The following is a 16,043-nucleotide window of genomic DNA, read 5'->3' on the forward strand; positions in this document are numbered from 1 at the left end:
ACAGTTCTGAGACAGATTAAGCTAAAAGTATCTGTCCCCAGTCCACTCTGGCCAAATCGGACCTGAGCTCATTAAGATTGTCATTTCTGGAGTTCAATCATTTTTATTCTTTCTCATCAGTCTTTAATTTAATGGAATTATGACTGCTGTCTGCAAAATGGTCAGCCACTGATGCATTAACCAGTTTCATTACCAAAAATAAAGTCCAACACTGCCCATCTCTTAGACTGCCTTAGGGACCTACAACTCTCCCAATAAAGTATGGGATATCTATACATACCACGAAACAATGATTACATGCAATATTGGTGTCAGTGCTTGCTGCATTCCTTTTGACCTACACATTTATTCATGTGAATACATGATCAATGATGAACGACTCCATGGACAACCCTAGGTCTTCCCATGAACTCATGGCATTTCATGGACAACCCTAAGTGTTCCCATGATATCATGACATTTGCAAGACATCACACTTAGTGATGGAAAGGGATAGGTGTATACCACTGGGCAAGAGTGATAGCTGGGGGAACGGCAATTGCGATGAGATTAGGCAAGATTTAGGGAGCATGGGATGGGCACAGTAGAAATGTGGAGCCTATTCAAGGAAAAGCTCTTGTGTGTCCTAGATATGTATGTACCTGTCAGGCAGAGAGGAAGCTGTAGAGCGCAGGAGCCTGGTTTACGAAGGAAGTGGAATCTCTGGTCAAGAGGAAGAAGAAGGCTTACGTTAGGATGAGATGTGAAGGCTCAGTTAGCGCATTTGAGGGCTACCAGGTAGCCAGGAAAGACCTAAAGAGAGAGCTGAGAAGAGCCAGGAGGAGGCATGAGAAGTTGTTGGCGGATAGGATCAGGGTAAACCCTAAGGCTTTCTATAGGTATTTAAGGAATAAAAGAATGACGTAAGTAAGATTAGGGCCGATCAAGGATAGTCGTGGTAAGTTGTGTGTGGAGTCAGAGGAGACAGGGGAAGCACTAAATGAATATTTTTCGACAGTATTCACTCTGGAAAACGACAATGTTGTTGAGGAGAATACTGAGATACAGGCTACTAGACTAGGTGGGATTGAGGTTCACAAGGAAGAGGTATTAGAAATCCTACAGAGTGTGAAAATAGATAAGTCCCTTGGGCGGGTGGGATTTATCCTCGGATCCTCTGGGAAGCCAGGGAGGAGGTTGCCGAACCTTTGGCATTGATCTTTAACTCATCATTGTCTACAGGAATAGTGCCAGATGACTGGAGGATAGCAAATGTGGTTCCCCTGTTCAAGAAAGGGAGTAGAGACAACCTTGGTAATTATAGACCAGTGAGCCTTACTTCAGTTGTTGGTAAAGTGTTGGAAAAGGTTATAAGAGATAGATGGGATTTATAATCATCTAGAAAAGAATAATTTGATTAGGGATAGTCAGCACGGTTTTGTGAAGGGAAGGTCGTGCCTCACAAACCTTACTGAGTTCTTTGAGAAGGTGGCCAAACAGGTAGATGAGAGTAAACCGGTTGATGTGGTGTATATGGATTTTAGCAAGGCGTTCGATAAAGTTCCCCACAGTAGGCTATTGTACAAAATGCGGAGGAATGGGATTGTGGGAGATATAGCAGTTTGGATCAGAAATTGGCTTGCTGAAAGACGACAGAGGGTGGTAGTTGATGGGAAATGTTCATCCTGGAGTCCAGTTACTAGTGGTGTACCGCAAGGGTCAGTGTTGGGTCCGCTGCTGTTTGCCATTTTTATAAATGACCTGGATGAGGGCGTAGAAGGATGGGTTAGTAAATTTGCAGACAACACCAAGGTCAATGGAGTTGTGGATAGTGAAGAAGGATGTAGGTTGCAGAGAGACATAGATAAACTGCAGAGCTGGGATGAGAGGTGGCAAATGGAGTTTAATTGCGGACAAGTGTGAGGTGATGCACTTTGCTAGGAGTAACCGGAATGCAAAGTACTGGGCTAATGGTAAGATTCTTGGTAGTGTAGATGAGCAGAGAGATCTCGGTGTCCACGTACACAGATCCTTGAAAGTTGCCACCCAGGTTGACAGGGTTGTTAAGAAGGCATACAGTGTTTTAGCTTTTATTAATAGAGGGATCGAGTTCTGGAACCAAGAGGTTATGCTGCAGCTGTACAAAACTGTGGTGCGGCCGCACTTGGAGTATTGTGTACAGTTCTGGTCACTGCATTATAAGAAGGATGTGGAAGCTTTGGAAAGGGTGCAGAGGAGATTTACTAGGATGTTGCCTGGTATGGAGGGAAGGTCTTACGAGGAAAGGTTGAGGGACTTGAGGCTGTTTCCATTAGAGAGAAGAAGGTTGAGAGGTGACTTAATTGAGACATATAAAATAATCAGAGGGTTAGATAGGGTGGATAGGGAGAGCCTTTTTCCTAGGATGGTGACGGCGAGCACGAGGGTTCATAGCTTTAAATTGAGGGGTAAAGGATATAGGACAGATGTCAGAGGTAGTTTCTTTACTCAGAGAGTAGTAAGGGAATGGAACGTTTTGCCTGCAATGGTAGTAGATTCACCAACTTTAAGTACATTTAAGTCATCATTGGACAAGCATACGGACGTACGTGGAATAGTGTAGGTTAGATGGGCTTCATATCGGCATGACAGGTTGGCACAACATCGGCCAAAGGGCCTGTACTGTGCTGTAGTGTTCTATGTTCTATCCTTGTCACCTATCCTTGGCCTCTCACAAAACATCTTACGCAGCCACATTCTAATACTGAGATTTGCACTCATTATTCAGTCTTTCCATTACCAAGTCTCCATGTTATCAGGCTTTTCTGATATCAAGAACATTCCATACTGACGTTATTCACCACTTCCAACTAGCAGGATGAGGGTTTCTGTACAATCGGCAGAAGTTGCCTGTACATGTTAACTCACTTAAATCCCCCAATGTTAGTTAGTCGGCTACATTTATAATTTCAACATATGCATGTAGGTTTATTTTTAAAATCTTGATTATTATGGGATCAGACTTCCCTTTTGCAAACTTTGAATGAGCTGGTGAAAGGACCTCTTCTTGATGTTGTTCCAGAATGTTTCTGATCAGGACTCGTCTCTCCATCCAAGGTTAAAGGTCCACAAGAGTCTAATTAAATTCTCAATGTTTAAAGCACTAAAAAACTACTGCAAATTTAAAGTACTGTTAAGGTAGATAAGTCCCCAAACAAATCTCTATGCGTGTACGTATTTATGCGGTTATTATTACCTAAAGGACCTTAACTGAGGTAGGTTGAGATTTTCCACTTCTATCCATACTAAATAACAGACTTTAAATTAGCTTGCTAAGAGGCTTCCATCCAGACTTCCTACAGCAGAAATGTCTCAATGTTTACATTTTTGTTGCCTATTTACTCAGATTTTTATGAGGCTCGTTATTATCTTTTCTGGTTGCCATGTGTGAGAAGGCCACAATTCTGACTGTGAAAACTGCTGTGTTCAACTAACAATTCTCTTCAGCTATCTCATATTAGTTAAAAACCACAAGCAGCCATTTTATGTTACCTACAGCCAAGGGTAGTTCCAACACATTTCCTCTAAACCTTTAAACTATAACTAACGCAATTCATTGGAGAAGTTGAAATCTCTTCCTACCCCTACTCTATTACTTCAACACTTCCCTGAAATTTATTTTTTTCTTCTGTTTCTCTCAGACTGTTAGGAATGAAGGTCTGTTTGGAAGGACATGGTTTAAACAGCTTAAGTAGCTTCAATCCAGTTCCTAAACTTTTGTTTATTGGGGAGTATTTTCACTTCACTGGTCTGCTGAAAGATCACCAAACTAATTTGTTAACTCTGATTCTCTTTCCACATATGTTGCCTTAACTGTCGAGCATTTTCCACATTTTCTACCCTTATTTCAAATTTCTAGCATCCGTCATGTTTTCTTTCAGACTCTTGTGTTGTGGGATCATATACAGTAGAGGTAATTTTGCGTGCATTGGTAATTTACACTGCCTTAGGTGCCATTCTGTGTACTGGATGTGGTCTGGTCACAAAATCAGCCCACAATGATTCAGAGTGTGCCTAAACCAGAAGTATCACCATGCGAAGTCTTAGTACTTAGTCCTAGGACCATGCCTGCCAATGCTTCCGTTAATTTGGTCCACTGCGTGACTGCAATCTCATTCTGCCCTTATCGGTTCTCACCCACTGACCTTCTGACTACAGTCGTTCCCAATTCTAACTAATATCTTAACTCTACCTTTTGGAATTCTAAGTTTAAAAGTAACTCTGATTTGTTTTTGAAGAACGTAGTATTGTTGAATGCATTGTTGGTTATATCTCATTCTTTTCCACTAGTCTTAACTCATGACTCACTGAGATAGCATGGTGGAATCGAGCCCTCAATAACAATCAATCCTATTCCTGGATTCATCTCAAAAGTTAGATATTTTAAAATGAGTAAATTAAATTTCCCAGTTGACTTTGTTTTCTGGTACAGGTTGACAAGTTTGTTTGTGTACTAAACATTAATTATTACTTATTACAAGTAATTTGCCTTGAGCTATTGATAAACATTTATAAACTGTCAGCACACAGTACTACTAATTAAAACTCTAATCTGCCCCCACTTGCAAATTGAACAACTTACAGACAGGGGGAAAACACATGGGTGGAGTGGAAAACCTGGAAAGACAGTTCATTTGTCTTTGTCTACACATTCTGTTGTTTTATGGAATTTATAGAATCCCTACAGCGTGGAAACAGGCCCTTCAGCCCAACAAGTTCGTACCGACCCTCAGAGCATTCCACCCAGATCCATCCATCTATAACCCATCAAATCTACACATCCCGGAACACTACAGGCAATTTAGCATGCCCACTGCACCTAGCCTGCACATCTTTGGACTGTGGGAGGAAACCCACGCAGACACAGGGAGAATGTGCAAACTCCACACAGGCAGTCGCCCGAGGGTGGAATTGAACCCGGGTACCCTGGTGCTGTGAGGCACCAGAGCTAACTGCTGAGCCACCATGCTCTTCCGAATCTAAACATTTCATCTGAGCGTCCCTTTTGCACTGATTTCCATGAGTCACAGCGTGTCTGGGATGCTTGTAAAATGTCGCTGATTTATCAATTAAAAATCATAGCTTGCATCAACTGTTGGGGGAAAATTTAAATGGATGTCTTCAAGTTTAATGTAAGTTTTGGCTGCAGACAATAGTAACTGTGCTTGAGTTTTTTTTGTACCTTGTTCATGACTCCAAACTGTTTTAGAACATGGAACAGTACAGCACAGGAACAGGCTCTTTAGCCCATGATGTTATTCTGCACATGATGCCAAATTAAACTAATCCCTTCTGCCTGCCCTGGTCCGTATCCCTCCATTCCTTGCTTTTGTGCTGAACTAAATGTTCCTTAAATGCCCCTATTGTATGTTCCTCCTCCACCACCACCCCTAGCAGCATATTTCAGACTCCTATCACTCTTATTATTTAAAAAAAAAACTTGCCCCTCACATCTCCTTGGAACTTTCCTCCGTCACTTAAATGCATGCCTCCGAGTATTTGACACTTCAACTCTGGGGAAACTTTGGGAGATCAAATGTTATGGGGAAAGTATACTAACTGTTAACCTTATCTACGTATCTCATAATTTTATAGACTTGTTTCAGTCTCCCATCAGCCCTCGTCGATCCAGAGAAAATAACTCTCCAGTTATCTAGCCTCTCCTTTATAGCTCGTACCCTGGTAGCACCCCGGGAGACCTCTTCTGCACCCTCTCCAAAGCCTTCACATCCTTCCTGTGAAGTGATGACTAGAATTGAACACAATGCTGTAAATGTGCAGTCTTACAAAGCTGCAATATGACATCCTGACTCTTGCACATGAATTCCCTGACCAATAAAGGCAAGCATGCCATACACCTTCTTTACTACCGTATCAACTTGTGTGGCCACTTTCAGGGAGCTATGACTTGAACTTCAAGATCCCTCTCTACATCAGTGCTGCTCAGGATCTTGCCATTCATGTATATGTTCCCATAACATTTGATCTCCCAAAGTGCAGCATCTCACACTTACCCAGGTCAAACTCCATCTGCCATTTCTCTGCCCATTTTTTTTTTGTAGATTCATTACAGTGTGGAATCAGGTCCTTTTGGCCTAACAAGTCCACATCGACCTTCAGACCAAACCACTCAAACCCATGCCCGTATAACCCACCTAATCTACACATCCCTGAATACTATGGGCTAATCCAACTAGTCTGCACATCTTTGGGAGGAAACTGGAGCATCTGGATGAAACCCACACAGACATAGGGAGAATGTGCAGACTCTGCACAGACTGTCACCTGAGGGTGGAATCAAACCTGGGTCCCTGGCACTGGGAGGCTAACCACTGAGCCACTGTACTGCCCTGCACAGTGCAAGTGACCTGTACCACGCTCTGTCTTTTGACAACTTCTTACACTGTCCAAAACTCTGTGGATCTTTGTGCGGTCTGCAAACTTATTAACCCACCATCTACATTTTCATCAGAGTCATTTATATATGTCACAAAAAGGCGAGGTCCCAGTATATATCCCTGTAGAACGCCACTAGTCACAGACATCCAGCCAGAACAAACAAACGAACAAAACGGGCTCAGAAACCATAACCACTCTCCCCTACATCAAAGACATTTCCGAAATGACTGCCAGACTACTCGGACCTCTTGGCGTCAGGGTAGCCCACAAACCCACCAACACACTAAAACAGCAGCTAATGAACTTAAAAGACCCTATACAGACAACAAATAAAACGAATCTCATCTACAAAATAGCTTGCAAGAACTGTGACAAACACTACATTGGGCAAACAGGCAGAAAGCTAGCCACCAGGATACATGAACATCAACTATCCACAAAATGACATGACCCACTATCACTCATATCCTTACATACAGATGAGGAAGGACACCACTTTGATTGGGACAACACATCCATCCTAGGACAAGCCAAACAGAGACACGCACGAGAATTCCTAGAAGCATGGCATTCCAACCGGAACTCCATCAACAAACACATTGATTTGGAGCCAATCTACCATCCCCTGAGAAAAAGAACAGGAAATGACATCACCAACACAGGAAATGACATCACCAACCCAAGGAAGCCTAACCAGATAAATAGAAAGCGGGACATAACACCAGTGCTTCGTTGGAAGCTCACTGATGATGTTACCTAGAATGGTGATGAAATGCCTGAAAACTAACCTTCCAGCTCAGCGAGCAAACTCGCATCCAGAAAAACATTCTTCCACCACTACCTTCTGTGGCAATCCAATTCTGAATCCAAGCATTTTGGACACACTAAGGATGGCAGATGCTGGAAGCATGTCAAGCCTTGTTGACTACCATACCTACCTGTGCTGCCACTTTCTGTGATCTGTGGACACCCAGATCCCTTTGCATATCAATACTCCTAAGGGTTCTGACATTTAATGTATGATTTCCACTTGTACTTGACCTTGCAAAATGCATCACCTCCCATTTGTCCAGATTAAACTCCATCTGCCATTTTTTTGCCCATGCCTCTAACTGATCTATATCCTGTTGTATCCTCTGACAATCCTCCTCACTATCTGCAACTGCAACCAACTTTGTATCATCTGCAAACTTAATAATTAGACCAACTACCTTTTCCTCCAAATCATTTATGTAGGCCACAAACAGCAGAGGTCCCAGCACTGATTATTGTGGAACACTACTAGTCACAACCCTCCATTCCAAAAAGCATCCTTCAGCTGCTACCCTCTGTCTTCTATGACTAAGCCATTTCTGTTCATCCCTGATACCATGTGACTTCACCTTTTGTAGCTTTCAGCCATGGGGGAACCTTGTCAAAGGCTTTACTGAAGTCCATGCAGACAACATCAAACGGTTTTCCCTTATCAATCGTCTTGCTCACCTCCTCAAAAAACTCAATCAAGTTAGTGAGGCGTGATCTGCCCTGCACAAAGCTATGCTTTTGCTACTAAGTCCCTTTGCTTCTATATGTGTATAAATCTTTCCCCTGAGGATCTTTTCCAATAATTTCTCTACCACAGACGTGAGACCCACAGGGCTGTAATTTCCAGGATAATCCCTGTGACCCTTAAACAATTGGACAATATTAGCCATTCTCCAGTAACTGAAGCGAACACAAAGATGTCAGTCAATGCTCCAGCAATTTGTTCTCTTGTCTCCCTCAATATTCTGGAAATGGATCCCGTTAGGGCCTTGAGACTTATCTACTATAATACTTTTTAAGACACACAGTACCTCTTCCTTTTTAATAGCAGCTTGGCTGAGAAATTCCACACTCCCTTGAGTCCATCTTCCACCAATTTCTTCTCTTCAGTGAATACCAACACAAAATATTTGTTTAGGACTTCACCCACCTCTTTTGGCTCCACACACAGGTTCCCTATTTTGGCCTTGAGTGGGCCAACACTTCCCCTGGCTAACTTCTTGCTTTTCATGTACGTGCAAAAAGCCTTGTGATTCTCCTTAATCCTGTTCGCATGCTAGAAATTGAGCCTCCGTATTCCCGGAGTTGTCACAAAGGTTGAGACTGTTGAAACATACACAAAATTCCACAATTTATCTGATTTTCAGACCTAGATTGATTGAAAGCATGAGCCAGTTTTTAGACTCAAGCTAAAGGTAAGCAGTGAAAGTCCATTGATATGTAACACCACAAATTGAAAGCATAATCACCGTACCAGCTTTTCCTTACAAGTGTACACACGATCTCTATAGTGCAGAAAGAGGCCATTTGGCCTATTGAGTCTTCACTGACTATCTGATCATCATTCCGCCCAGACTGAGTCTCTACCCTGATCATAGCTAATCCACCTAGACTGCTTACCCCTAGACACTATGCGGCAATTTTGCATGGCCAATCCACTTAATCCACACATGTTTGGACTGTGGAAGGAGTTTGGAGCACCTTGCAGAAACTGTGCAAATTCCACACAAATCATCCCCCGCGGCTGGAATTGAACTTGGGTCTCTGGTCCTGTAAAGCAGCAGTGCTGACCATGAAGCTACTGTGCTACCCTTTGCAGAAAGGGATTTGAAAAAGACTTGATGGGATAAATTGCCTCAGTCTGCACTGCAGGGATTTTATGACTCTACTTGTTGAAACAACTATTTAAGCAATGCTTGTCATGAGAACAAAGAACAACACAGCAGAGGTACAGCCCCGTCAGCCCACCAGGTCTGTGCTGACACATGAAACCTTTCTAAACTAAAACCTTTTTGTTTCTATATCATCATATCCCTCCTCCATATATCTGTCAGAATGAGTCTTGAATGTTGCTATCATATCTGCTCTAAGTTATTTGTCTTTGAAAGCATGCCCCAATCATTGTAAATGGTTGATTTTAAAGCAGTTCTTTGTCATTTCAGACTACAATTTTAAAAAGCACAAAAGATAAAAAGGGATGATATTCACAAGGGTTAGGATTGAAAAGCAAAGAGATTATGTCAGGCTTACATAGAATGTTGGAGTACTGTGGCCAGTTTTTGGACTCGGGGACTGAAGGTGCAAGAAATTCATGAGGATGGTACTGTAACTGAGAGGAAGATTTGAGTATGTTGGAGCTCTTGAAAATCAAACTTTTAAGATTAAATTTAATAGACTGGCTGCACTGAAGTTGTGCCAATTTGGGGACACAAGACTCAGTCTTCACTTATGCAACAAACCTGCTACTTCAGGAATCAATCTGAAGAAATTTCAAAACATTCTGTCTCTGAAAAAATATACCTTTCCTTGGGGAAGGTGACCAAAGCTGCATACAGTACCCCAGATGTGGTCTCACCAAAGCCCTGTTCACTGCATTGAGACTTCTTTGTACCTGTATTCAAATGCCCTTACAATGAAGGCCAACATACCCCTTGCCTTCCTAACTACTTGCCACATTTGCATTCTTGCTTCCAATGACTGGCATGCAAGGATGTCTAGGTCCTTTTATACAACAGCATTTCCCTATCTACTACCATTTAAATGATACCAACTTGTACTTCTTACTGAAGTGGACAGCTTCACACTTAGCTATGTTATAATGCATCTGGTATACATTTTCACATTCTCTTAATTTGTCTAGTTCACCTTAAAGCTGCTTTACATCCTCCGCACTACTCTCATTCCCACCTAATTCTGTGTCATCAGAAAACTTGGAAATGTTACAATTGATTACCTCATCCAAATCATTTGTGTATATAATAGCTGGCGCCCAAGCATAGATCCCTGTGTTATGCTGCTACTCACTGCTTTCCATGCTGAAAAAATTCATCGTTTCTATGCATTGTTTCATGTCTGCTTACCAGTTCTCAATCCCTGCCAGTATATTACTGCCATCCCATGTGATTTTACTTTGCACTCTTAGGTGGGATTTGATCAAACGTTTTCTGAAAATACAAACACACCATATCCACTGGTTCTCCCTCATCAACTCTGATAGTTATATCCTCAAATAACTATGGTAGTTTTGTCAAATAGTTTCCCTTTCATAAATCCATGTTGACTATGTGTAATCTCAAATTGTAGTTTTCTAAGTGTACAGTTATTACACGATTTATGATAAACTCTAGCATTTCCCTTGCTATTGGTGGTGGGCTAAGTGGTATGAAATTTTCAGTTTTCTCCCTCCCTTCTTTCACAAATATTATATGATTATATTTGTTGCAATCTAGTCTCTTCTAAACTGTGGAAGATGATAACCTGCGCATTCAATTTGTTCAACATGTCAGGGAGACCACATGAGAATGGGTATGTAATGAGTTCAGGGGAATTTTATTCCATACATACTGTCATGGACTTCACTGGCTGGACTAACATTTATTGTCCATCTCTGATGTCCTTGAGAAAGTATGGTAACCTGTATTCTTAAACCACTGCAGTCTATTTGGTGTGGGTCCACCTACAAGGCTGTTGGAAAGGGAATTCCAGGATTTAACCTGAAGGAATGACACTGAAGGAATGGCAAATATATTTCCAATTCAGGGTGGTGAGAGCTGCTTTCAGGTGGTGGTGTTCCCATGTGTCTGCCGTCTTTCTGGATGGTAATGCTCATGGGTTTGGAAGATTTTGTTTAGAGTACCTTTGTGGACTTCTTCGCACTGCACTGCTACTGTGCATTGGTACTGGTGGTAGGAGTGAAGTAGATATGGTGCCAGTCGAGTGTGTGGCTTTATCCCGCATTGTTATTAAGCTCTTTGAGTGTTGTTGGAGTTGCGTTCATAAAGGCAAATAAGGAGAATTCCATCACTGGCTTGTTGCTTGTAGAAGGTGCTCTAGCTTTGAGGAGTCATGAGGTGAGTTGCTCATGGCAACATTCCTAGCCTCTGACTTGCTCTAATCACCACTGTATTTGTATGGCCAGCCCAGTTGAGATTCTGGTCAGTGATAATCTGTAGGATGTTGACAGTGAGGCATTTGACCATGGTAATACCATTGAATATCAAAAGGCAATGGTTAGATTCTGTCTTGTTGGAAGTTGTTATTACTTGGCACTTATATGGTTTGTGACTATCACCTGCCACTTGCCAGCTTGAGCCTCAATATTGTCAACCTCTTGCTGCATTTGGACATGGACTGTTTGAGTAACTGAGGAATTGTGAATGGTGCTGAACATATTGCAGTTATCAGCAAACATCCCCATTTTTGACTTTATGATGAAGGGAAGATCTTTGACGAAGCAGCTGAAGATATTTGGTTTAGAATGCTATGCAGGAATTCCTGCACAGATGTCCTGGAGCTGAGATGACTTGACCTTCAACAATCCCCCCCCCCCCCCACCCCCCCCCGCCCCGAATCTCATTGACTCATTTTAGTTGGGCTACTTTGCACTGTCAAATGCTACCTTGATTTCAAGGGCGATCACACTCCTCTAACCTCTGGAGATGAGTTCTTTGTCCAGAGATTGTGAAACTTAAAATTAGAATATTATAGATGTATTTAAGGGGAAGCTAGATTGGCAGGTTACGCAGAAAGGAATAGAATATTTGCTGATGAGGTTAGATGTTTTTGTGTCTGCGTGGGTTTCCTCCATGTGCTCCAGTTTCCTCCCATTGTCTAAAGAAGTGCAGGCTAGGTGGAATACACTGAGGGTCAGTATGGATTTGTTGGGCTGAAAGATCTGTTTCCAAACTGTAAGCATTCTACGATTGAATCAAATTTGAAAACTTTTGTAAGGATGATACCAATTTACTGCAGCGGGATGTAAATAAGCTGATAAAATGGACAGAAAAGAGGCAACAAAGTGTGGAGCTGAATGAACACAGCAGGCCAAGCAGCATTTTACGAGCACAAAAGCTGATGTTTTGGGCCTAGACCCAACATCAGAAAAGCAGATGAGGCAGAGAAGAGACAGATGTGATTAAATATAGAGAAATCTGACAATATCTATTTTGGCAGAAAGGATGGTGCAGGTACTACATGTTTAATGATGTAGTTATAAGTAGTGTAGGGAAAGAGGATCTTCGGGTTCAATTTGCATAATTCTTTGAAGGCACCATAACATAGTGACTGAGTAGTTAGAAAAGAAATGAAATGTTTGCTTTCATATATATTGAGTACAGAAATAGAAAGATTATGTTGTACCTATATTTAAACTCTGTTTATTGCAACTAGAATATTATGTTCTATTCAGGCCATTGTCATTTTTTCGGAAGGATTCGGTATCCTTCTGTCCATGCAGAGGTTTATCAGAATAGTTTGTGCAATTAAGGATCTTTGCTACAATGTTAGTTTGAGAAAGTTGACATGGTCCTGATTGGAGCAAAGTGAGATTTTGCAGATGTATACAAAATTATTACAGGTGTTGAGAAGATAAACTAAGGGCATTTGCCCGAAACGTCAATCTTTCTGCTCCTCTGTTACTGCTTGGCCTGCTGTGTTCATCCAGCTCTACACCTTGTTATCTTGGATTCTCCAGCATCTGCAGTTCCTATTATCTCTGATACAATCTAAGGAGCTGTTGCCTTTACCTACTGGTTTACAAGGATTAGGAAGAACAGATGTAAGATTTGGGCAAGAAATGGGAGTGGAATATGATGAAGAAATTTGTTAAGATGACTTGAAAACTCATTGCCTGCCAGGATGGTGGAAACTTAGACAATGAATAATTTCAACAGGAATAGCAACATTATGGCTGATTGGTTAGCACTGCTGCCTCATGGATCCAGGGACCTGAGTTCAGTTCCACCCTTGGGTGACTTTCTATGTGGAGTTTGCACATTCTCCCCATGTCTGCATGGGTTTCCACTGGGTGTTGCGGATTCCTCCTGCAGTCCAAAGATGTGCAGGCTAGGCAAATTGGCCATGCTAAATTTCCTGTACTACTCAGGGATATGTAGGTTAGGTGTTTCAGAGATAGTTAGAACTGCAGTTGCTGGAGAATCAGAGATAACAGGGTGTCGAGCTAGATGAACACAGCAGGCCAAGCAGCATCAGAGGAGCAGGAAGGCTGACGTTTTGGGCTGAGACCCTTCTTCAGAAATGGGGGAGGGGAGGGGGGTTCTGAAATAAATACGAACAGAGATGGAGGTGGATAGAAGATGGATAGAGGAGAAGATAGGTGGAGAGGATCAAAGAGGCGGGGATGGAGCCAGTAAATGTGAGGGTAGGTGGAGAGGTAGGGAGGATGGACAGGTCAAGGGCGTAGGATGAGGTTCATATGTAGGAGATGGGGCTGGGGCTTGAGGTGGGCGGAGAGGATAGGTGGGAGGAAGGATGGGTGCGGGAGGTGGGGATGAGCTGGGCTGGTTTTGGGATGCGGTGGGGGGAGGGGACATTTTGAAGCTGGCGAAGTCCACATTGATACCGTTGGACTGCAAGGTTCCCAAGCGGAATAGGAGTTGCTGTTCTTGCAACCTTCGGGTGGCATCGTTGTGGCACTGCAGGAGGCCCAGGATGGACATGTTGCCTGAGGAATGGGAGGGGGAGTTGAAATGGTTCGCGACTGGGAGGTGCGGTTGTTTAGTGTGAACCGAGCGTAGGTATTCAGCAAAGCAGACCCCAAGCCTCCGCTTGGTTTCCCCAATGTAGAGGAGGCCCCGACGGGAACAGTGGATGTGGTATACCACATTAGCAGATGTGCAGGGAACATCTGCTTGATGTGGAAAGTCTTCTTGGGGCCCAGGTATACTGCATGGTATACTGCACCCACTGTTCCATTGTGGCCTCCTCTACATCGGGGAAACCAAGCGGAGGCTTGGGGACTACTTTGCTGAACACCTACGCACAGTTCGCACGAAACAACTGCACCTCCCAGTCGCGAACCATTTCAACTCCCTCTCCCATTCCTCAAGCGACATGTCCATCCTGGGCCTCCTGCAGTGCCACAGTGATGCCACCCGAAGGATGCAGGAACAGCTCATATTCCGCTTGGGAACCTTGCAGTCCAATGGTATCAATGTGGACTTCACAAGCTTCAAAATGTCCCCTCCCCCACCGCATCCCAAAACCAGCCCAGCTCGTGCCTGCCTCCCTCACCCGTCCTTCTTCCCATCTATCCCCTCCTCCCACTTCAAGCCCCACTTCCATCTCCTACATACTAACCTCACCCTGCCCCCTTGACCTGTCCATCCATCCTCCCTGGATTGACCTATCTCCTCCCTACCTCCCCGCCTATCCTCACATTTACTGGCTTTGACCTGTCTGTCGTCTCCTCACCTATCTTCTCCCTTATCCATCTTCTATCCACCTCCCCCTCTGTCCGTATTTATTTCAGAACCCCTTTCCCCTCTCCCATTTCTGAAGAACGGTCTCAGCCCGAAACGTCAGCTTTCCTGCTCCTGTGATGCTGCTAGGCCTGCTGTGTTCATCCAGTTCTACACTTTGTTATCTCTTATTTTAGGTTAGGTGTGTTGGCCATGGGAAATTCAGGGTCATGAGGGAAGGGGTAGCAGAATGAGTCTGGGTGGACAGCCCTTTGGAAGGCCGGTGTGGACTTGCTGGGCCACGTTGCCTGTTTCCACACTGTAGGGAATTTATGATGAAATTGGATAGATGCTTGAAAGAAATAAATGTGCAGGGTTACAAGGATAGAATAGAAGCATGCGACAATAGAGTTATGAGGTGATGAGCTCTACAGTGAGTTGGTGTAGACTGAATGATCTCTGCCTGTGTTATAATGATTTCATGACTCCTCCTTCAGTTGCCTACCTTTCCCTGGACTATACATGTTTGAAACACATTGTTTCTCAAGCAATTTCCAGTTCTTATGAGTGGTGAGCTACCTGAAACTTTGACATCGCTTTTCCCTTCACAGATGCTACCTAAGCTCAGTATTTCCAGCATTTTTTCCTTTTTTTTAAATTTCAGATTTGTGGATCTGCATTGCTTTTCTTTTATCACAGTGCTGTCTACTAATCACACCACACAACTGCAATGCTGTAGAGTTTTAAATGTTTATGTAGGATCCTTTAATATGAACGTTTGAGTTCAGCCAAAATATGTGCAAGTAATACGTGTGTGCCCACACAACTTGTAATAGATATAACCACTGTAACTCAGCTACTCTGAACCACTACATTATACAGTTGCATGAGTGTTTCTGATCACTGTTGGCATTTGACGAATATAAATTCTTACATTTTGTTTAAGGGGCTCTGTGATGAAATAATTGTACTACACCTCGGTTATCTGAACTATACTGAATACGTGATTACCGTCACCTTCTATGACCTAGAAAATCCTCGGTTTTCAATCAAGAATGTAAATTTCACTGTAAGTACACTTGCTGTTTTCCTGAAGCTTGATTCAGAGATTTGTACAGAGTAGAAAATGCCATTTTGGCCCATTGAGTCTGCACTGACATAACTACCACTAAAAGTTCGCTTATCCCAATTTCCTGCACTTTTTTCCCATATCCTTGAATGTTGTGACATTTGAACTGCTCATCCAAATATTTTTCAAAAGTTTTAAGGTTTGCAGCCTCCACTGCCTTCCTTGGCAGTGCCTTCCAGATTTCCACCACTGAGTGCAAAAATTTTTTCCCAATTCCCCACTGAATCCCCTGCTCTTTACCATAAGACTGTACCCTCTCATGATTGACCCCTCAT

At 42.9% G+C, this 16,043-nt stretch overlaps 1 protein-coding gene across 4 annotated transcripts in view; it reads left to right on the plus strand.

Moving 5' to 3' along the window:
- The window catches only part of tmem181 (transmembrane protein 181), a 180,895-nt gene that overhangs the window by 76,998 nt on the left and 87,854 nt on the right, over positions 1-16,043 (plus strand). For all 4 annotated transcript variants that reach the window (XM_048535701.2, XM_048535703.2, XM_048535702.2 and 1 more), the window contains one exon: positions 15,586-15,708. In XM_048535701.2, the coding sequence (XP_048391658.2) occupies positions 15,586-15,708 (123 nt within the window). The remainder of the gene's footprint in view (positions 1-15,585; positions 15,709-16,043) is intronic.

The sequence above is a fragment of the Stegostoma tigrinum genome, chromosome 9 (genome assembly GCF_030684315.1).
Source record: "Stegostoma tigrinum isolate sSteTig4 chromosome 9, sSteTig4.hap1, whole genome shotgun sequence".
Classification (NCBI taxonomy): domain Eukaryota; kingdom Metazoa; phylum Chordata; class Chondrichthyes; order Orectolobiformes; family Stegostomatidae; genus Stegostoma; species Stegostoma tigrinum.